The sequence below is a fragment of the Penicillium crustosum genome (assembly GCF_028827405.1).
Source record: "Penicillium crustosum strain IBT 35664 chromosome Unknown utg000001l_segment0_segment0, whole genome shotgun sequence".
Classification (NCBI taxonomy): Eukaryota; Fungi; Ascomycota; class Eurotiomycetes; order Eurotiales; family Aspergillaceae; genus Penicillium; species Penicillium crustosum.
The window spans coordinates 8,497,071-8,518,201 of NW_026623122.1; the positions used below are offsets into that span (position 1 = coordinate 8,497,071).

The following is a 21,131-nucleotide window of genomic DNA, read 5'->3' on the forward strand; positions in this document are numbered from 1 at the left end:
CGCCTCCAACATAAACAGTAGAAACAAACATTCCCATTCGTAAAGATGACGACCTTTACCAAATTGGAGGATCATGAGACACCTCTCATCTCCGTGCACCCATCCAGGCGCATTTCCAAGATCAACCCGAACATCTATGCCGGCTTTACCGAGTAAGGCATCTTGAACGTATCTCAATTTGATGTCATGTGCTAACTAGTACGGCAGGCACATGGGACGGTGTATCTATGGTGGCATTTATGACCCCGGAAACCCGCTCTCAGACGAGAAGGGATTCCGCAAAGACGTCCTGGAGGCGTTGAAGGGGCTCAACATCCCTGTCGTTCGGTATCCCGGCGGCAATTTCTGTGCCACCTATCACTGGCTTGATGGCGTTGGTCCTAGGGATCAACGGCCAGCGCGGTATGATTACTTCTCATGTCACTTTCATTTTATCAAAACTTTGCTAACGTTGGCCTACCAAAAGCCCCGAGCTTGCTTGGCTCGGAACCGAGACAAACCAATTCGGAACTGATGAGTTCATGCAATGGTGTGAGGCTCTAGGTACAGAGCCGTACCTTTGCTTCAACTTTGGTACCGGTACCCTGGATGAAGGTATGTTTTTCTTTACTGGCACTTTAACACGAACCCATGCTGATGTTGGACGGTCTTAGCCTTGGGCTGGGTTGAGTACTGTAATGGAACTGGCAACACTTACTATGCCAATCTGCGAAGAAAGAATGGCCGCGAAGAGCCTTACAATGTATGTTCAGATAAACAGTGCAATATTTTGAACTGCAATCAATCTAACAACCTGAACAGGTCAAGTACTGGGCCCTCGGAAACGAGTGCTGGGGTCCATGGCAGGTGGAGCAGATGACCAAAGAGGCTTATGCTCACAAGGCGATCCAATGGGCCAAGGGTAATATTCCAGTTCAATACTACCAGAAACATCACGCTAATTGCTTTTCTTACAGCTCTCAAACTCCTTGATCCCACTCTGATCTTGATCCTTTGCGGTCAGGATGGCACTGCATCCTGGGATTACTACACACTAAACCAGTGTCTTGTTCCCGCTCATTCCGCATTGTCAACCAGCTCAGTCCCATTGATTGACATGCACAGTATCCATCTCTACACATCCTCATCATCTCACCTGCACAACGTGACAGCACCACTAGCAGCCGAGCGTGCAATTGAAATCACATCCGCCTTGATTGATCTGGCCAGAGTCGAGAACAAAGTTCCCCCGGAGCAACTTCGCCCGACAATCTGCTTCGACGAGTGGAACGTCTGGGATCCCATCCGCGCAGAGGGAAGCCAAGGCGCCGAAGAGAACTACACACTCTCCGACGCACTTGCCGTTGCCGCATGGTTGAATGTCTTCGTCCGAAAGAGCAAGGATGTCAGCATGGCGTGTATCGCGCAGACCGTGAATGTCATCTCGCCCTTGATGACCACCCCAGAGGGAATTACCAAGCAGACTACTTGGTGGCCGCTTTGGCTGTTCTCGCGCTACATGCGCGGTTGGACTGTTGCCAGTCATGTTTCTTGTGGAACGTACGATGGCGAGACTACTCCTAAGTGGATTCGCAGTGCCAAGGATACGCCCTGGTTGGATGTTAGTGCCACTATTGGAGATGATGGATTTACTAATGTTGCTGTGGTAAATATTCACGATACCAAAGATTTGGAAAGTCGTGTTGAGGGAGCCCAGGGAGAAGTGTCTGTGTTCACAGTCACAGCGACTGATCTGGCCGTGACAAATATGAACGGCAAGGAAGAAGTGGCGATCCAGGAGTCGAGCTGGAATGGAAGTGGATTATATGTCTTCCCGCGACACTCGCTTACTCTACTGAGATGGAAGGCTGAGTGAATCAACGTATATGAGATGGTATCATGAGGACAGAAATAGACTTTCAAGCAATAGATATTCAATCGGTTCAATTTGGTCTTGTGATTTGAGCATGGACTACCAGATCTAGTAAATTTATCTTAGCTCTACCCGGAGTTCACGTCATGGACAACCCCATCCTCGTTAACGTGGATATTCAGTCTAAGTTGAATCATGCACCGTTAGCAATATGGTCGTTGACTTTATGACATTTTGAAATGAGGTGTTACCTATTCGGGTTATGGTCCATGGTCTTCATGTCACCTGGCTTCAATACCCGGTGAGTCTCGGGAAGGTCTTTCTTTGCAAAGGACTAGCGAAGAGTTAGGCGTTGATGTTTGATTTTGACAATTCAGTACAAGTGACATACTGTCTCATTACTAATGTCGCTAATCTTCTTGCCCATCAGCTTGTTGACCCACTCGGACTTATCACCGAAGGAGGAGTTGATTCCTGGAACAACGAGTGGCATATTGGGTGGTTCAACGTAGTCAATATATTCAAATAGAGAGACGTGTAAAAGGAAGAGGCAAAGTGAGGTTTGTCGCGGATATAACCCATCTCTCATCGATGACGTAGTCTCCATATTGGGACTAGCGCCTTATCATCGATGCACCTTTCAAGCTATCACTTGCCTTATTGGCCTCAACATACAAATGATGTCAAGCTGGACAATTTCCAAGATTCAACCCAATTTATATCTTTTCGATAGATCTTATAAGGACTCGTGTCGAGGATACCGTATGAAAAGACCTGAAATATCGAATGCTGAGTCATTATCCAACGCGGGGTGCCAAGACTGACAAGGTTCGACAGGATGTAACATATACTGGTGTTGGAGAGGTATATCGGACGATATGTCTGTCACTCATCGAAGTTAAGGTAGAACTTCAACAACCACACCTAGGTGGTAATAGGTGGATGAGGTCTCGATAGTCCGGTTGAACCCCGCATCTCGACCAATTAGCGTAGGTTGGTCCCATACTGTAGGTAGATATGACCTTGGCCATTAAGTGTTTCCACTTAGTTTGGATTCCCAGATAAAGCACCTTGAAGCACTCTTGTGGAGTATGTAGACCTCACTGCCAGTAAAATGAACAATTCCTAAAGGAAGCATCCAACTTTCATGAGAATAACCTCGAGATATATTGTAGTCCAACATAAGCGTAACTGTCGCTCTCGGCCAGAAAGTCTTCGATTTGGCAACAGTGTAGTATTCACTGAGGGGGTTTGGCAGTAGCAGAAGCAATTCCTTGGCGTGAGCCCACAACCGCATAAGCATATTCTGTATAACGATGATGATTATCCCAGTGATCATGTCATGGGTGGCCGGCAAACTCCTTATCTAGGGATTTAAGATCTACACAAGTTAACTCCGTGATTGAACTGCGACCTCGGCCAGCATTCTATAGGCTTACCTAGCGGGTCTTGTCAACATTATATTGCGATTCTCACGGACCATCTTGCGCAATACTGGCGCAATACCTTCTAGTCCCCGTACTAGTATTCTTTGATGCGACCGAAGGAATAGCGCTTACTTGAATTAGTAGGGAACTCCATGTGAAACATATGATCTGACACGGAAGTGTATGGTTATCGAATTATGGTTATCGACTTGCGTGCTAAGACGCAATCTTATACCATCTTGCGTCATGCGTTGATGCCAAATCAACCCGGAGATACTCCAATACTGAAGTATTAAAAGAAGATCAATCTTCCAGGTGAGAAATAAAACAGTACCTGACAAGAAACCTAAGAATATCAAAAGGTTAACAAAAAGTCAATATGGCGGAATTCATCAGTGTCACGTTCCCGAACGCATCTACCGAGATCAATCCAATTCCCAATGCTAAGATTGATCCTGAGTACCTCGTTCGATATGCTCGCAACCTTGATGATTACGGTTACAACTATACCTTGGTTCCCTATGGTTCCTCATCATATGATCCATTCACCATCGGAGCCACCATTCTTTCCGTCACCAAAAACATCAAGGTTATCATTGCTCTGCGACCCAACACACTGTACCCCACAGTTGCAGCAAAGGCGCTAGCTACCCTGGACCAACTCAGCGGAGGTCGTGTCGTTGTTCACTTCATCGCAGGTGGAAATGATGCCGAACAGGCCAAGGAAGGAGACTTCCTGAGCAAGGATGAACGCTACGGCCGCCTTGAAGATTATATTAAGATTCTCCGCCGTGCATGGAAGTCTGATGAGCCATTTGACTGGGAGAGCAAGTACTACACCTTCAAGCAATTCAGCAATCAAGTCCGCCTGACCGGCGACTCAATTCCCGTCTCAGTCGGCGGTTCATCGGATGAAGCATACCGCATTGGAGGCTCCTTGGCTGATATCTTTGGCCTTTGGGGTGAACCTTTGAAAGAAACCAAGAACCAGATTGATCGCATCTATGCCGAGGCAGCGAAGGCCGGTCGCCCGGAGACCGACAGACCTCGCATCTGGGTCACCTTCCGTCCTATTGTCGCAGAGACTGAAGAACTCGCATGGGCCAAGGCACACAAAACCCTTGATGCACTGACTACCAACCGGGCCAACGGACAACACAGGGTCCCCGCAAATGCGCCGCCCCCACAGAACTCAGGCTCTCAGCGTCTTCTTGATATTGCCTCTCGTGGGGAGGTCCAGGACCGCGCCCTTTGGTATCCTACTGTTACCGCCACAAATGCACAGGGTGCATCCACTGCCCTTGTTGGATCGCCGAAGACCATCGTCGACTCCCTTCTGGACTACGTTGATCTCGGTGCTGACCTCATCTCTATCCGAGGCTACGATAACCTCAACGATGCCATTGATTATGGACGGTTGATTCTTCCCAAAGTTCGGGAAGCTTTAAAGGAACGGGAGAATGGTGCCTCAAATTAAATAACGAATGTGAGAACTAGTCTTAGTATATATTATCACACCTCATTACATACGTCGGATAATACCCGGCACTTAAGAACTTTCTCTTTCTGCTTCAAGTAAAACACCATCGGCACCTTTTTGAACACTCTGAGTGCTTTGTATTCCATAACACAACAATAGTAGGCCCCTTATGCGCCATATTTCCTTGCCATCGGACAGAAAGACCGTAGTCACAAATTGACTGAAGGCACTCAGAGGGATACGACCGGATAATAATAAATGAATATACCAACACCCACGTCTAATTCTTATGTCTGACGCCGCCATTTGTGTGATTAAATGCAGTTTGTTTACTCGACTGGTAATGTCTATCCTGTGTTAGTGATGGTGGAATCCAACAGCAAAAATGTGATTTCGTAGATAAGGCGTCCATTTCCTAGATCTGTCCAAACAGAGATATCTGTAACGTAACACATGAATGTGCGGAAAACAACCCAACAGATTGAGGACCCTCAAGTCTGACCAGAAAAGATTAGCACAAATGCTAGGGCCTGCTGCCCATAGGGTCGCAAGATGCAATCAACTCCAGCCTGCATTCCATTGGTTTTGGATTAAACGAACCTATGCCTGCTAGCGCGTTACACACATTTATCCCTTGATGCAGTGAGATGGTGATTCAACATGTAGGGCCAATCATACTTATTGCTTGTTTGTGCCTAGTTCAAGGCTTTTTACTCTGCCAAGTACGCCAAGGGAGAATATAAGCTTATGCCAATGTAAATTCCTCCTTAGTGTAAAAGGAGGAAGTAAAAGGGCAGGTAATAAGAAATGGGAAAGTGGTATCATCACTTCTATGCAAATATCTTGTGTCACGCGAGCTTTATAGAGCAATAGGACGCCTGCGGTCTTCATTTCTCCAATATACTCCAGTGAACATGATTATGAAATCAACGCAAATACGCAGTAATATCCTTTGGGAATCATATACCTATAGTTTGTTGAAACACAGTTTCAACGGTGCAGGTGCAAGAGTAAAGTGCTCCTTCAATCCCTTATCGAACTCATTTAAACTGACCCCAGGTGCCAAACAGACATCATAGTCAACAAGAATACGGGCAACCGTTGCTCGAATACTCAATAATGCCAAGGGTCGGGCAATGCAGCCGTAAGGCCCTGCAGAAAATGGAGCAAAGCCCGACGCGTCTTGCATCAAATCAGGACGCGAATACCATCTCTCGGGAATGAATTCTTCGGGTTTGGGGTAGCACTCGGGACCTAGTCAAGACTATACGTTAGCGAATTAAACTTGAAATTGGAGAACGAATTCATCGTACTGCGACCGAGCACATATTGCGGACAATATAGAGTTGTGTTTCCAGGAATAAATGTTCCGTCTATAGTCAGACCTTCTGGCGGGGTGACACGGGGAAGTGCCGATGGGACCGGGGGGAACAACCTGAGCGCCTCGTTAATAACACCATTCAGATGCTTCAGCTCAGCCAAATCCGGGGGCTGATAGTCCCCAAGTTCCGTTCGTGGCAAATTCTTAAATTCGGTACGGAGCACATTGACATGCTGTGGGTGCTCAACCAAAAATCGGAATATATGTATCAATGTAGCAGATGTGGTGTCACTAGAGTCTCCGTCAGAGTGTGAAATATCTTACGCTAGCACAGTGAAGCCAAGCTACCCACCTTCCTGCAACAATAACGAGTTGCGAGTCGCCTTGGAGCAACATATAATCAAGTCCGGTAGGAGTTTGGTTGTTCAAAGGTTTTAGGAGGTAGCTCATGATATCGGGGTTACTTGACTTCATCTGAGGTATACTGTCAGAAAATGAAAACTCGGTGAAATTGCTGCTGACTTGACTTACCTTCATACGCTTCTCCATCTGCGAGGTACAGTAACTGATAAATTTCCACCAGTCCCTTGCGATTCCAGGAATCCCTGTCATTAACCGAAAGAACCACGTGGGAAACATGTAGGCCAAAGGTGCCAATCCCGAGTTGAGCAGCTTGATTGCCTCATGTTCTTTGCTTGTCTCGAGCATGCCAAATGAAGCACCAAACGCGAGATCGCCCATCACTTCAAATGTGTATAGGTTGAACCACTTCGTCACATCAAATGGTTTATTCTTAGACTCGTCAATTGCCTTCACTAGGAGAGCTCGATACTGGGCCATGCGCTTTTCGTAGTCCCGCATATTCCTGTCCCCAAAGGCCCCGCTCCAAACACGACGTCTCTGGTCGTGTAGGGATTTGTCACGAGTGCTCTGCAGCGAGACCATGGGGTGTCCCAGGTCATACCAGGCTGCCTTCCGACATTTTGAGCCAGAACCGTAGATGGCTTGCACGGCTTTCGGATGAGCCACTGATATATCGTTCGAACCTATTCGCAGGAAGGGCCCATATCTGGAATGTAGCTTTTCCAGTTGGCGGAATGCATCCTGCTTTATTAAATGCGTTGCAAACCAAGAGCTGGAGATGCGACATCCCAGAGGACCCGGAAAATTGCCAAGAGGATGGAATATACACCGGTAGGCAACCAGGCTTGCGTAAATCCCAGCTAGGTAGCTCCCTACAAGTGAGCATGACCAAATAACAGACTCTAAAACCACCTTATCCGAGAACTGACTGTGTAGAAATATCGAAAATGTCAAACTTCCAACGGCAGTCAAAGTGTAGCGCATCCCGTATAGGTGATGTTCTCCGATGCGAAAGAACGCAAGATGGGAGAATACACCGGCCACCAAAGCAATAGCAGGTATTACTGGAACCATTGTCTCTTGAGAGATTTTTCTACACCCTAAGCAGAGTAAATCACAAGTTTAGGGTTGACAGTATATGGTTCTCTGATGGGAAAAGGTCGTTAATAGTTCATATATCATGGACTTCCAGCTAACCCATTGTGACATTGTGTATCCTCCTTGCAGGAATGGGGTCACCACCAACCTAACTCGGGGGGCCTAAATAGCGCATATTGAAGATGGCATTGGCTAATGATTCACCTACCAAATATGACACATATGACATGTCGACTTGTTTTCATTTTTATATTGCCTATCACGAAGGAACAAGCTGGAATTGGCTGGAATTGATTAATGATGGCCTACCTAACCTATATATTATCTCTCCCCTCAAAAGGCAACCAAAAATATCATGGCCAGGGTCATCGTGGGGAGGGGTGTGTATTAGGCGCCCCATATGTGAGGTATTCTTCGAATCTTGTCCCTGGCGCCTAGTTTCGTTTTCAGTTCGCCAAGGGTGCTCGGCAGATTGTTGAAGACGGGTACAGCAGGGCAAGTACCTTAACGTGCTTGCACGTTACAACCACCTTGGAAATTACTGGAAAGTTAACTGGGTGTTTAACTGAAAGATTTGAATAGATTTCCAACGTGAAAATCGAAAACAAACTAATCACTCCGCTCTATTTCACTCTATCCTAAAGAAAATAGGCAAATTCATCGAATTGATCCACATTTCCCAGTCAACCTCTAGGAGGGAAAGTTCAGCGCAGACTTCAAACATCCTCGATATCAAAACGAATGTCTAGTTTATGCAGCTCAGGGCCTCTTTGGAGAGTAACAATGCGGGAAACCCGTTTCACCCCCTGGCCAAACGAACCCAGAATGAAGGATCCGACAACCTTACCGATAGGCGTACCCATAATAGCCCTAAACTCCGGTGTGGCGTAATCCCAAGTTTGAGGCTCTGCAGAAGGATAGATAAGTTCCTTACGGGATGGGTAGATTTGCTCCTCGATAAATGGTTCAGTTGCATTTTCCTGTACCTCGTTGACAATTACATGCTTCACGCTCTCCAACGGAAAATGCGTTTCATAGGCAATCTTGGCAAGCTCAGACACGTGCGGATCATTCGACGCAGAACGTCGTCTAATAGAGTAGATGAAAAGCAAGCCTGGTCCAATCGTCCCAATCAACCCTGTGACCCCACCCCGGGTCTTGATGATTGACTGCCGTAGACACGGGGATTCTATAGGATACATGTCATTTGGAATTAGTTGTCCAAGTGGCAGCCTACTACCCACAATACAGTCAATCTGTTCTGGTGACAGCCATTCCCTTTCATGCTCGCTATGCCAGAGAATAGGCTCTGGCAGGGTCCATATGGTGAGAGTAGATCTGGGAACCGGGCATCCGGGTTCGTTGGTATTTTCCATCCATCGGATTAGCTTATCCCCATATGGCTCGAACTGAAGATACTTAAACGCCATTATATGATATAGTGCGTTCGATAAGTGGAATAGTCAACCAGGGCACCCTCAGCCAGAGTTATAGGCTCGAGTAAGCAGATATATTTATGGGAAACAAAGCAAACCTTGACAATGGCATTGTGGAACACATTGGATTGAGTCAACTGTCAAAGGCTCAAAGACCACGAGGATATTATACGTGAATCTCTTTAGTTTTATCACCTACGACATATCTCCCCTCTCCGTTTAGGATGAATGACAACTTGAGAGCGTTGGCTTATTCGAGAAACAATCTTTGAAGGAAATAAAAACGGATAGCCAAACATTCTGGTGAAGGCATTCTGAATACCTTCCGAGAAAGCTGCAATATGCAGATGCGATCCGCTTGATAGACGCTGGATGCATTGATGAAGTTTCTGTAAATTTCTGGTGGGGAGACCAGAGGAGCTTGACGGCAGTAGTGTCGACCGGAATGCTGTGTGTATACAGGCCAAGGTCTCGGGGCAGGTATCATTTCACTGTCTCAGGCAGAGAGTTTGTCTGGGTCCTTATGCTATCAGGTAAAAAGATTAGGTTGATGTTACCTGAGAGGTCGAACACAAACAAACAATACAACACCTAGCTAGGTAGGTAGCAAACAAACATAAGATTATTTAAACGCGCGTTCTCCCGCGCGGTCCTCCTCACTTTCTTTCTTTCCCCATTCATCGCAACATGGCTTCCCCTAGCATTCCGCCTGTGTGGAATCTCGACACCCCCAGCGGGTTACGAGCTACCTCAAAAACCCTGCAAGGGAAGCTATCAAGGTGCAGAACTTCATCGAGAACCGATACCTTGACGCCGAGCACACTTGGGAATGGGTTAACTCAGTCTCCCCTGGCTCGGGCGAACTCCTGGCAATTGTGCCCCGCAGCCCTACCAACGTCGTTGAATACGCCGCCAATGTCGCATCTCGGGCTTTCCGAGAATGGTCTGAGACCACAGTTCAGTTCCGGTCCGAAATTCTCCTCCGAATTGCGTCGCTTCTGGAACAGAAGAAAGAACTATTTGCGTTGTGGGAAACCACTGACCAAGGCAAGCCTCTCTTTCGGGCTCGAGCCGAAGTTGAAGCATCAATTGACCACTTCCGGTACGTCAACTGTTCGTTGCTTTTCTACATATGAGATGATCTAACCTTTTTTTTTCCTTGGTAGCTACTTCGCCAAGTACATCCTCGAGAACGACGATCAGGTCCATCTCAACAAAAGCCTTGGAGTATCTACTCTGACCTACGAGCACCGATCGCCAGTGGGCGTTTACGCCATTATCACCTCCTGGAACATGCCCCTGTACTTTTTGACCTCGAAGATTGCCCCCTGCCTTGCATTCGGTTGCACAGCTGTGGTCAAGCCTAGTGAATTGGCTAGCATTACTGCCTTTTGTAAGTGATCATCTCATTTGATCTACTTACAAGGATATACTAACCCTGAATATAGTGTTCACCGAAGTCCTCCGACGTGCAAACTTACCACCTGGTGTTATGAACCTCATTTTCGGAGACGGGCCCTGCACTGGTTCTACCCTTGTTGGCTCGCCGCTTGTTCATGGGGTTTTGTTCATTGGAGGTGTCAAAACAGGCATTCAGATTCGAGAGAAACTCACTCCCGAGATTCACAAGATCTTGTTTCTGGAAATCAAAGGCAGTTGCCCTACTATTGTTTTCCCCGATGTCAATATGAGGCAGGCGGCTGCTGTCGCAGCTTCCGCGGCGTTTGAGAACAGCGGACAACTCTCTCTCAGCGGTTCTCACATCTACGTCCACCGATCGATTTATGGCCAGTTTCTGCGAAGCCTCGTTGACATCGTCAAAGTGGACTACCACCTGCACAGGGGAGTTGGTCCAGTTATGTCCCCAGAGCATTATGCCAAGGTCCGATCTTACCTCGTGGACGCTATTAAACAAGCCACCACGTTCGAGACCGGCCATATTCCCTCTGAAGTTCCGAGGGATGGTTTCTGGATCCATCCAACTGTCCTGAGCAACACTCGTCTCGATTGTCTCGTGACACGGGAGGTCTTTGGGCCTGTGGCGACTGTTTATCCATTTGATACCGAGGAGGAAGTTATCCAACTGTGCAACGCCAATCCTCACGGAATTGGCGCTACTGTCTTGACCCATGATATGTTCCGCATGGGCCGGATCGGCAAGCGTCTCAACGCAGGCATTGTGTGGGCGAACTCCGAAATTGGTCATGATCTTAGGGCCGGGATCACCGACTTGAGGGCGCTTGGCAATACTCGACAAGGAGGTGCACGCGCTCGCGAAATGTTCACAAATGTGCGCGCATTGCATATTCCCTCTTTCTAACTGGGGACATGGTTACTGCGCTCGCGAAGGAAGTTCTAGACTCAGAGGAGGATGGAAGTGAGATATCGGCCGAGGATTGCTCCAGGGACAACGGTGGATTTTGTACATAGCAACCTCGGTGGAATTCGGGTTTTATGGATAACTAACAGATGGGGGGATGTCTTAACCTCGACAGGTTGACTCGAAAAGATATTCATACGGTGAGGTATGGACTAATCTTTACAATTCCAGCATAATGCGCAGCCGAGGAATACATCTCTATTAATTCCCTTCAATCAGCCCGCGCGGGCTACAGCAAAAGCCATCCCGCGCGGGCTGCGGCGAACGATATCCCGCGCGGGCAAGGACGAGGACAATCCCGAGAACCACGATGAAATCCCCCGGGGACTGCGGCCAACAAACATCTAGTCATCTCCATGGCTGAAGCAGATGATTAATGTGGTAAGTACCGTTTTTTTCTTCCATTTTCTATCACTTCTTAAGCTTGATTCACATTCACTGTTTCTTTGTTGTGGTAAGCTGCCCTTTACAAGAATTAATGATTCATTTCTCCCGTTTCATGTGCCAGCAAGTCTATGCTCACTTTGTTTAGGAACATTATGCGCTATCCTGCAGTAAACTCCGATCCGGAGAACCCCTCTCTTGTGGCTTCTAGCTATATTTCCTTAAGTCAAGAGGGCTTTACAATGTGCGAAGTTGTTAGCAAGGCTGCTCTGTCTCCTCAAGTTACTAATGACACCAGGATCCCTCCACTCCCACCAGTGCATTCTCCATTAAGCTTACACCACAAAGTTCACACACAGGGACTCATGCAGTGTCTTCCTGTGCAGAGGCTGATGTTACTAAAGGGGAAAATTCACAAAGCGTGAAAGAAGCTGTTCTAGCTGGCATTGCCGGTGGTGTTGGTGAGGCACACCACTCTGCGCTCACAGATGAGCTCTTTGCTGCCTGCCCGGCTGCGCTTACTTTACTTTATTGTGCTCTTCTTTCTCGTATTGTTCAAATGGCCGTCAATATGCGCTTCTTGGAGAAATACTTGGAGGCCTTGGGGGGCACTCCGGAGGCAGCTTGCTGCTTTGCGGATTGTTTCTGGCAGCTCTCGGTTAACCCGCTGGCCTGCAGGAATTACCCCTCCAGAATCGAAAGTCTAGATACATAGATCATAGCTATGGTTTGTATCTGTTATGATGGGATATGATAGTGTCGTGGTTGGGTTGAGTCAAGTGCTTATTTAGTCGGGTTACATAGTTGGAAAGACGCACTCTTCTTAACTCTATCTATCCACCTGTCTCCATTCAAGTTAGCCAATTACTATTCGTGGCACTGCAATTCACATTTTCTTTCTGTATAAACCTTCCTTGTGCAGCTAGAGGGTTCTTGTCCCAAACTTCACATTAAAGATTCACACCGGGCTGTTAATGGTAGACTGATAGCTGGTATTGTTATTTTACCCCTGGCTTCAGGACAAATATAATATATAGATTAGAATGGTATCGTTCCAACAAAGGAGGCTTTTTTGGCTTTATACTACCTTAAACCCTTTGTGGATGTATCTCTACTCTTTGTCGTGGGTCTCTGCTCTCTTTGTACCAAATCACCGCGCTCTTTGGCATCTTCATGGCTTGCTCTGGCTCTTGGATGTCCTATTTTCGTTAAGGGATTCTCTGTTTTGTCCTTTAATAGCCCTCATTTATCTAATGATGAAGGCCAGTTCACCAGGAGTATATAAGTATCGGGGTTCTCCTTTCCTCGTCACAAGTATTCATTTGAGGTAGAATTATTACAAGACACAATTAACTACACCCGAAATTCCCGCTCTTTTCTACACAACATAAAACAAAGCAAAACTCGGACTCAAGATGGCAGATGAAAAACCAGCAGAGCTCTTCAAACGTGGGCTTAACGAGGTGGATGACTCTAGCTCTTCTCGCTCCCCAACCCGCCGACGTCTAGCCTCTAAATCCGCAGAGCCCGCCGAATCCCTTGTGCCTTATCCCATTCCAGATGACAATAGTATATCCAGTGATGGACAGTTGCCCCCTTTGCCGCCTGGCGATGCAAGTGATGACAATAGTCCCCCGGTGTCGGACGAACAAGTCGCCGAGTATTACCGAAAGGGAGCTGCATACGAAGCATGGATTGCTGACCCAACTCGAGACGAATGTCCCTGTGAACTATCAGAACATACATTGTTCGGATTACTCAATCACAGTGATAAGAAAAAGAGATTTCATTGTTCGGAGAACCAGTTTGATGACCCACCTCTACCCATCCAGGAGGATTTGGAAAAATTAGGGTTCCGAGCAAAAGGTAAAAGGTGCCGTTTTGCAAGACTCACACTCAGCGGTTATGACAAGGATGGCTACAAAAAGGAGACTGAGTATCAACATTCTTTCGCAGAGGGCCTTATAATTGGTGAGTGTATTTACCGATACGCCGGGCCGAATTGGTCGCATATCGCTCTCGCTCAATATAAGTTTGACTACCCCATCGATACCCTCAAATATCTTTATTTTACTAATGTTCAAAATGAGGAGACCCTTCCCTACGTGCAGGAAATTCTATACCCCAGGCATGGCATTGATTGGCCTAGAGTTGATCGAATTCAGAGTCAGGTATGGGAGCACGGCACTGAGGGCTATCGAGAGATTCTAGGTACCAAGCTAGGGAATGCAGCGGCATGTCTTGTTGTTGGGGCTTGGGAGAGAGGTACGCATCGCATCGCTAGAGTTCACACTCTCGGTCGTCTGTACCATATACACCTACGATTTGATATTGAGCCGGTCCCTGCACCTGGAACTGCTTAATCCCACTATGTGATGTAGGCGGGTTCTGTACACATCTGTTGTGTCCTTGAATAGTCCTTTGCCCAGATAACCCTTGGTAAGTTTCAAACTGATGATTTGATATAGCGGCGTTTAGCGAATGCAGCTGACATTATGCGGTAAGTTGATGTCCACAAGTAGAAAGTTCTTTTACAATGATACTATATGATTTTCACAAATCCTTTATTTTCCTTTTCCTTCCGCTGCTCCTGTTGATTTTATCAAATAAAGCAAGGGTAATCTGGCCAATTAAAGGAGTATAAACTCATAAAAGCTGTTTCGCTGAGGATTCTGGTCCGGATTCTTCGGATCTGTTGCAGCTTCGTACTCCCCGATCTTGTTTATGCTAGTCCCTTCAGTTCTCTTTTCTGTAGATCATGATTGACCATCGAGGAACATCATAATCCAAGCCAAGACCTTGGACACTGGTAGGATGCCCTATTGTAACCATTTCATGCCAGGTATTCCTAGCCTCTTTCGTATTATTCTCCGGTGGATTGCTTCAGTGGAGTGACCCTTACACAAGACCCACCCACATCAACCCGGACCAAAACCCGGCATGGTATATAGAGTCGTGTATCCACTCGCCAATATACTTGATCAACTCAATTCATCTTCTTAGGGTTTATAAGCTCGATATTCCATCATGCTAGTCTCCAGTGTCATAACTTTTGCTCCCGTACTCTTCCACCCTCTGATGGCTTTGGGACAGACAGATGTTTCCACGAAACCCCGTATCTACACGAACCAGGTCTTCTGGGCTCACAATCAGGAACTACCGTTTGATGGCTCATGTCAAGCACTTGACAGAACCTAGTAAGGCTACCTCGTTTTCTCCTTACAAAACGGAGCTAATGTGTTCTAGTAATCGCAACGTTGGGTCGGTATATATCCCATGCGAGGCAGCATCAGGCAAGAAGAACATCTGCACTCTTTATAGGTAAGTGTCTGTCATATCCCAGTACAATACGATTGATGTTGAGTATCTGTGGCAGTGATAAAAGATGCGAAACTGAAATAGTAGCATTCGATCGCTCCCATTCTGCCATGTTCGAGGCATCGAAATCAGATAGAGGCCCTATAGCCTATGTCGGCGGTCTTGTGGAGAGTATCAAGTGCCAAGTCGTCGATAGTGATTATGCAGTGTCAAACACGAATGGCCATGTATCAACTAAATCTCAACATAAATGTCCCGGTGACTCTTGTTCGTCGCGTGTGGATTGCTATTTGTCTACCGAGCAAAGAGAATGCAATTCAGGCAGATGTCAACGAACCTGACCGGCCTTATTTGAGAACCCCGGCAATGGCTGGTTTGACGTACTTTGTAGGTTTTGATTAAGTCTATGGTATGGACGATCTTCGGCTTAGTGAAATTCCAAATTGTCAAATTGCGGGATTCTTTTCTTTTTGTATGGACTATGCTGTGGTGTATACGGGGGTTACTATAAACTTAGTATTCCGCTGTTCTTACTATCAACAAATTTCAATTAATTATCTACCTTGCTCATCTACTGAATGTGAAGTTTCATCTGACACATCACCATCTTGCCGGCTTGGAAGGGGTGAAAGCGACGATGTCGGGGAAAGAGACGCCCATGATGGCGACCTGATTGGGAGGTTCAAGCCAAGGCCTTGGACACCGGCAGGACCAAACCGGGGTGCCGAGCCAGGAAACGTGCCTTTCACGGAGGACTGGGAGTTGGATCGCAGACCAACTCGGGAAATTGCGCGCCTGAGCATCTCGCCCGAGGCATCCAGAGCAATAAGGAACCGGGCCAGCTCAGCACACAACTCCCAGTCTCCCTTCTGGGAAGCGAGAGCAATCAAACGAACAACGTATTCTTCGATGCGGCCATCGTGTCCTTCTTCCTCATCCTCAAATGCCTGCAGTACAAGGAGGTATCCGACTGCAGTCTTGAGGGAGTCAAGCTTCAAGGCCTGCTCAAATAGATCCTTGGGTGGGGGTAGGTAGGTGAAGAGTGTGCGCCACGATCGAAGCTCTGTTTTCCGTGTACATTGTACAACAATCTCAAGGTAATCCCTGGGAGGAAGCGAGGCTTGAAGGAAAGCAATTACGGTTGGGAGTAGTGGTTCTGCTCGTGCTTGTGGATCCTCGCTTTTGTTTGCTCGGCTCTCATTATCCACTTCGTCGTCAAGCACGTGGTGAAGTAGGATTTCCAATCCATGAGCAAAATAAGACAAGTGAGAGAAGTGGCGACAGAGAGCGAGAGCCGCAGGTGTCCCAATATTGGTGAGGCCATATTGGAGGAAATATGGTAAGAAGAGGTGTGTCTGAGACGCACAGGTCAGTACAAGATGTTATCGATAGAGAAAGTAACTTACTCGGATGGCGAATTTTAGAACAGTGAATGTCACATCGCGTCGTTGCATCGTTTCCGATTCAACGCCAAGCACAATGCCTTTGTTCAATAATACGGACAGTGGATAGAAGTCCAAAGGGATGTTGAGTGGTGCCGGCACCAGCTCCTCCCGCAAAACATCGTGAACATCATTCCAAGCTAGCAAGTTTTGGCCCCGGAACATCCAAAGAGAATCCCGGAGCGAGAGACTTCGATGAGGTGGCTCTAGTGCCATATCAACAGAAGGACTGGCGGGTAGGGATTCATCAACCTGCGAGGAAAAGTTGAAGGAAACCTGGTCGCGCATCAAGATGTAATACTCGACATCATGGGATATGACGCGCATATCATATTTGAGGTCGCCCGCATCTGACACCGTGGGCTGCAGCAATACCAAATTGCCGTCCACAAGAAGAAGGACGGATGCGACCTTCACGTCTTGGGATGGATCACCGTTTCCTGCTTTATTGTCAATGGTGTGCTCGTATCATGCATGAAATAAAAGGTTAACTCACGCATCTGCTCCTCCGGCAATACCCAGCTAATCGATCGAACTCGAGAGGGTGCCCGAACAATCCCATTGAAAGCGATTTGTCCAACAGGGACAAGAGTGATCTGAGGCTGTGACGAATTAATGATATAATGGTACAGAATGTTATCGTATGTATAAACCAAGAGAGAATCTTCCCCAGATGGTCCAATGAACACAACTGGTGATGGGAGGTATTCGATGAACATAATCGAATTGTTACCGAGAGAATCCTCACGCGAGTAAAGACGAATCTTTCAATCCAAATTAGTCATGCATGGAACCAACACAAGTGGGAGAAATATCGTACCTCGTATGACCCATCACTCTCTACCGCTGCGATCAGTATGTGGCCATACCAACACATGCCTCCTCGCACAGCAAAAGAGTTTTCGGCTTTTGAATCCTCGAATACCTTCCATCGGCCGCTGGTGACACTGTAATGTGCGAGGCCACGCCGACCTGCAATTGCAACATACCGTCCATCTTGAGACACGACGCAAGATCGAATCGGCCACTGGGAATGAAGATATGCTGGAGGATACTGGCCATGATGCCACAACGAATCCTTTCCTGAGATCGTCATAAGGTCTGGAAGATCGTGACCGCGGTAGAGGATAAACTCAGTACTGGTCTGCAGTAGGCCTCTAGCCAAGTTTGCAGACGAAAAGCAACCAGTCAAGGCACTGCGGGCTGTCTCCAGAACCCACAGGCGACGGTCATTTTTTCCAGACAGAATGATATCCGACCCACCGCCAATCCAACACCCGTCTGACACCCCAGCTAACCAATCCTCCGAATTGGCCTTTGCCAACGCGGTGTCCACCGAAAAGCTATTTCCTCCAGGCTTCCCAAATACACTCCATGTTGTCCAGCCGTTTTCGAAACCAGCAAACAGGCAATATCCATCAGGGGAATAGCTCATAAAAGTCAAAGCCCCGGTGGTTGTGGGCGATGCTGGTAACTGGAGCTTTTGTGAAAGCGGAATGTTCCCCATGTAATCTTTTGCGGTGTAAACCAAGACCTCGCCATTCGAACAGCTCACAGTCAACAGAGAGAAGCGTGCATTTACGGTCACCTTCACGGCGTTCTCGCTGTCATCCTTCGGATTATGGAAGCAATGTCCGTGGAAGAGTTTCTTAGCTGCTTCGGGATCTTGCTGCAAGCCCGTATCTCGTTGCACGGCATATGCCTGGCCACTGCTAGTGATCCAGATGAGGAGATTCATCGCACGATCGTAAACCATGTCCACGATCGAGACCTTCTTCGAGATCCCTAGGATGCGACTCAATAGCTCAGATGTAGTCTGTGCTCCTCCGGCTTCAGGCATCCACCGAATGCATTGTATAGCAGGTGGTTTTACAGTGGCGACAACAAGTTCTTGATCTAGCGCCAGCGCCTTAACGATTCCCGACTCGATTTTGATGGCCATTCGGAAGCGGATGGTAATATCCCCAACTACATTGGCCTCTTCAACTGCGGAAAATCGGGCTAATTGTTGACGACGAGGGTGTGTAGAGTGATCGAATCGTTGCTGGTAAACTTGAGTCGTTGAATCCACCGCCACCGAGTATGTGAGTAGGTACCCATTGAGGGTCTGTACAACAAGGATCGTGGAATCCGGGTGCATAAGGACTGAAACGTTCGGACCGTATGTTTTTAACGAGAATCGAGATCGAGAGATAGCCGTAACTACTGCTGTAGGCTGCCAGAATTGTCAGTCGCCAGCTCGGACTTCCCATGAACCATAACGTCGCTGTCGACATACCCTAGTCTGCCAAAGAGCAATTGATGACTCTGACATTGTGGCAAACATCTGGCCAGATCGAGACACACAAATTCCCTTAATAGATTCATCTCCCCATTCAGATTTGCTGGTGTCCGGGGGCGAGTTGTTTTGCGGCTCAAGGGCTTGGGTGTCTGCGGACTCATGTTGACCGTCCTCTCCTCTTGCTTCCACTATATCGTTCAAAGTACTGCGCTCATTGGTTGGAGTGGTGTTGAGGATTTCGCGATCCTCGTCAGAAGAGGCATAGGCAATATCGGGTCCATTGACCGCGTAGACCCTGGGAACTCCATGAGGCCAGTACATGGCTCAGGTCAGGTTCAGGGGTTTAATATGGACAATGAAGCTCACATGGAGTCATCTCCAAAGAACCAATTCTCCGTCAGCAGTGCGGACAAGAACCCCAGAACACAAATTCAAATGTAAAGTAACAAAGTCCAAACGACGTGGATGGAAACAGACCGGGGAAACGATAAGCTACGATCACGTGCAAAAGCTCATCCCCCGCATTGCCTCACCTTTTTTTCTTCCATCTCGGTCACTCCTGAACGTTGTTTATCTTTCGTTCGCAGTAATTATTGAAAGACAGCTATAATGGTAAGCTTCTCACCTGTCGCGATCGATTCAAGGTACTGATTCATGGCAGGCTCCAACAGAAAGCAACAAGCGCTTGGCCTTGGCCATTATCGATTTCCTCGGCTCCAGCCTGAAAGATGGCACCCTCACCGCTGACGATGCTGAGTCTATTGAAATCGCCCAGTCTTGTATCGCGGATACCTTCAAAGTTGACCCTACTGATGAGGCCGCTGTGAAGGATGCCGTGGGCGGACAATCGTTGGCCGGAATCTACAGCGTCTACGAGAAGCTGCGCAACAAGTCAACCCCGCAATCGGCTGCAGGAGCTCAGACTTCCCAGGAGGAGAAGCCCAAGTCCGGTGTACCCACACCTGAATCCGATAAGCTGAAGTCCGAGGGCAATGCTCTCATGGCCAAGAAGGACTACGCCGCTGCCATTGAGCAATACACCAAGGCTCTCGAGATCGCCCCGGCCAACCCCATCTATCTCTCCAACCGCGCCGCCGCATTTTCCGCTTCCGGCCAGCACGAGAAGGCCGCGGTGGATGCAGAGGTTGCTGCTGCCGCCGATCCCAAGTACTCCAAGGCATGGAGCCGCTTGGGTCTCGCTCGCTTCGATATGGGAGACTACCATGCCGCCAAGGAGGCATACGAGAAGGGTATTGAGGCCGAGGGCAACGGTGGCAGTGAGGCCATGAAGCGTGGATTGGAGACATCGAGACGCAAGCTTGAAGAGACCAACCGGAACACCGAGCCCCCATCTGAGGAACTGGACACTGCTCCTGGTGCCTCGCGCGGTGGTGCCGGTGGCATGCCTGACCTGTCTTCCCTGGCTAGCATGCTTGGTGGCGGAGCTGGCGGCGCTGGTGGTGCTGGTGGTATGCCCGACCTGGGCTCCCTGATGAGCAACCCGATGTTCTCCAGCATGGCACAGAATCTCATGAGCAACCCTGATATGCTTGGCAACCTGATGAGCAACCCCCGCCTCCGCCAGATGGCCGAAAACTTTGGTCAGGGTGGCGGCATGCCTGACATGTCCAGCCTGATGAGCGACCCCAACATCGCGGATATGTAAGTCTATGAAATATCTGGGCCTCGGAAATCGCATTAGCATTACTGACAATCGACTTAGGGCTCGTAACATGATGGGCGGCGGTGGCGCCGGTGCCGGTGCTGGAGGCCAGAAGTAAATCTCTGGTTCGATGATTGATGCCATGAAATTGAAAGACGCAATCTGATATACCATGTAGCAAATTCACTTTTCAAAGCGTTCCTTAGAAAGAAAAAAAATGTCACTTCCTTTCCTCCTGGACACGTCCATAGTAGAACACCTCTTGACTGCCATGTTTACCTCGGCAGTAGAGTCATGGTACTCATCCCCGTCAAATTCCAAATCACTAGTCGTTCGTTCTATGTTACCTTTTCTTTGAATCCAGATTTGTAGAAGTCTGCCTTCGTAAATAACATGGCTTTGTGTCTGATGAACACTCATCATCATCGTCTGCGCTGTTTCTTTTTGCTGATAGGCGTTTCCCTCAACCCCGTTGCTCTATTAGTCACGGGAGAGGGCTCGGTATTGTCCTCTTTCTCGTCCTCGTCATTATCCGAAGTTGACTGGTCGTCCAAGCTCAGAAGGAAAAACTTGTTCGTGAAGATTGCTTCTTGTTTATCTGCATCGGGTGTTAGAACAGATAGCAGGGCGCAAATAGTATAGAAGTATAAGGAATGCAATGAGGAGGTGGTATGTGTATATATATT

At 47.8% G+C, this 21,131-nt stretch overlaps 9 protein-coding genes across 9 annotated transcripts; 5 read left to right on the forward strand and 4 right to left on the reverse strand.

The window, feature by feature from the left end:
• Positions 1-45: 45 nt before the first annotated feature.
• Positions 46-1,855, forward strand: N7487_003146 (alpha-N-arabinofuranosidase; the record flags this gene model as incomplete). The annotated part of the gene is made up of 6 exons (XM_056870893.1): positions 46-152; positions 208-402; positions 467-594; positions 654-742; positions 802-901; positions 957-1,855. 6 exons carry the CDS (start codon positions 46-48, stop codon positions 1,853-1,855), a joined length of 1,518 nt encoding a protein of 505 aa, XP_056735677.1.
• A 119-nt stretch (positions 1,856-1,974) lies between these two features.
• N7487_003147 (uncharacterized protein) lies at positions 1,975-2,430 on the reverse strand. Its single transcript, XM_056870894.1, has 3 exons — positions 2,244-2,430; positions 2,104-2,186; positions 1,975-2,035 (listed from the first exon to the last, which is right to left on the reverse strand). The coding sequence occupies exons 1-3, from the start codon at positions 2,343-2,345 to the stop codon at positions 1,981-1,983; spliced, it is 240 nt and encodes a 79-aa protein (XP_056735678.1). The 5' UTR covers positions 2,346-2,430; the 3' UTR covers positions 1,975-1,980.
• A 1,228-nt stretch (positions 2,431-3,658) lies between these two features.
• Positions 3,659-4,756, forward strand: N7487_003148 (LLM class flavin-dependent oxidoreductase; the record flags this gene model as incomplete). Its single annotated transcript, XM_056870895.1, has 1 exon — positions 3,659-4,756. One exon carries the CDS (start codon positions 3,659-3,661, stop codon positions 4,754-4,756), a length of 1,098 nt encoding a protein of 365 aa, XP_056735679.1.
• Positions 4,757-5,726: 970 nt separating this feature from the next.
• On the reverse strand, positions 5,727-7,025 carry N7487_003149 (cytochrome P450; the record flags this gene model as incomplete). The annotated part of the gene is made up of 4 exons (XM_056870896.1): positions 5,727-6,013; positions 6,073-6,371; positions 6,433-6,554; positions 6,612-7,025. 4 exons carry the CDS (start codon positions 7,023-7,025, stop codon positions 5,727-5,729), a joined length of 1,122 nt encoding a protein of 373 aa, XP_056735680.1.
• A 1,232-nt stretch (positions 7,026-8,257) lies between these two features.
• Positions 8,258-8,971, reverse strand: N7487_003150 (uncharacterized protein; the record flags this gene model as incomplete). Its single annotated transcript, XM_056870897.1, has 1 exon — positions 8,258-8,971. One exon carries the CDS (start codon positions 8,969-8,971, stop codon positions 8,258-8,260), a length of 714 nt encoding a protein of 237 aa, XP_056735681.1.
• A 693-nt stretch (positions 8,972-9,664) lies between these two features.
• On the forward strand, positions 9,665-11,297 carry N7487_003151 (uncharacterized protein; the record flags this gene model as incomplete). The annotated part of the gene is made up of 4 exons (XM_056870898.1): positions 9,665-9,690; positions 9,744-10,079; positions 10,144-10,370; positions 10,426-11,297. 4 exons carry the CDS (start codon positions 9,665-9,667, stop codon positions 11,295-11,297), a joined length of 1,461 nt encoding a protein of 486 aa, XP_056735682.1.
• Positions 11,298-13,156: 1,859 nt separating this feature from the next.
• N7487_003152 (uncharacterized protein) lies at positions 13,157-14,104 on the forward strand (the record flags this gene model as incomplete). The annotated part of the gene is made up of 1 exon (XM_056870899.1): positions 13,157-14,104. The coding sequence occupies one exon, from the start codon at positions 13,157-13,159 to the stop codon at positions 14,102-14,104; it is 948 nt and encodes a 315-aa protein (XP_056735683.1).
• Positions 14,105-15,613: 1,509 nt separating this feature from the next.
• N7487_003153 (RIC1 family protein) lies at positions 15,614-19,103 on the reverse strand (the record flags this gene model as incomplete). Its single annotated transcript, XM_056870900.1, has 5 exons — positions 15,614-16,414; positions 16,466-16,941; positions 16,998-17,265; positions 17,322-18,716; positions 18,780-19,103. 5 exons carry the CDS (start codon positions 19,101-19,103, stop codon positions 15,614-15,616), a joined length of 3,264 nt encoding a protein of 1,087 aa, XP_056735684.1.
• Positions 19,104-19,391: 288 nt separating this feature from the next.
• On the forward strand, positions 19,392-20,563 carry N7487_003154 (uncharacterized protein; the record flags this gene model as incomplete). The annotated part of the gene is made up of 3 exons (XM_056870901.1): positions 19,392-19,394; positions 19,444-20,444; positions 20,506-20,563. The coding sequence occupies 3 exons, from the start codon at positions 19,392-19,394 to the stop codon at positions 20,561-20,563; spliced, it is 1,062 nt and encodes a 353-aa protein (XP_056735685.1).
• Positions 20,564-21,131: the final 568 nt, after the last annotated feature.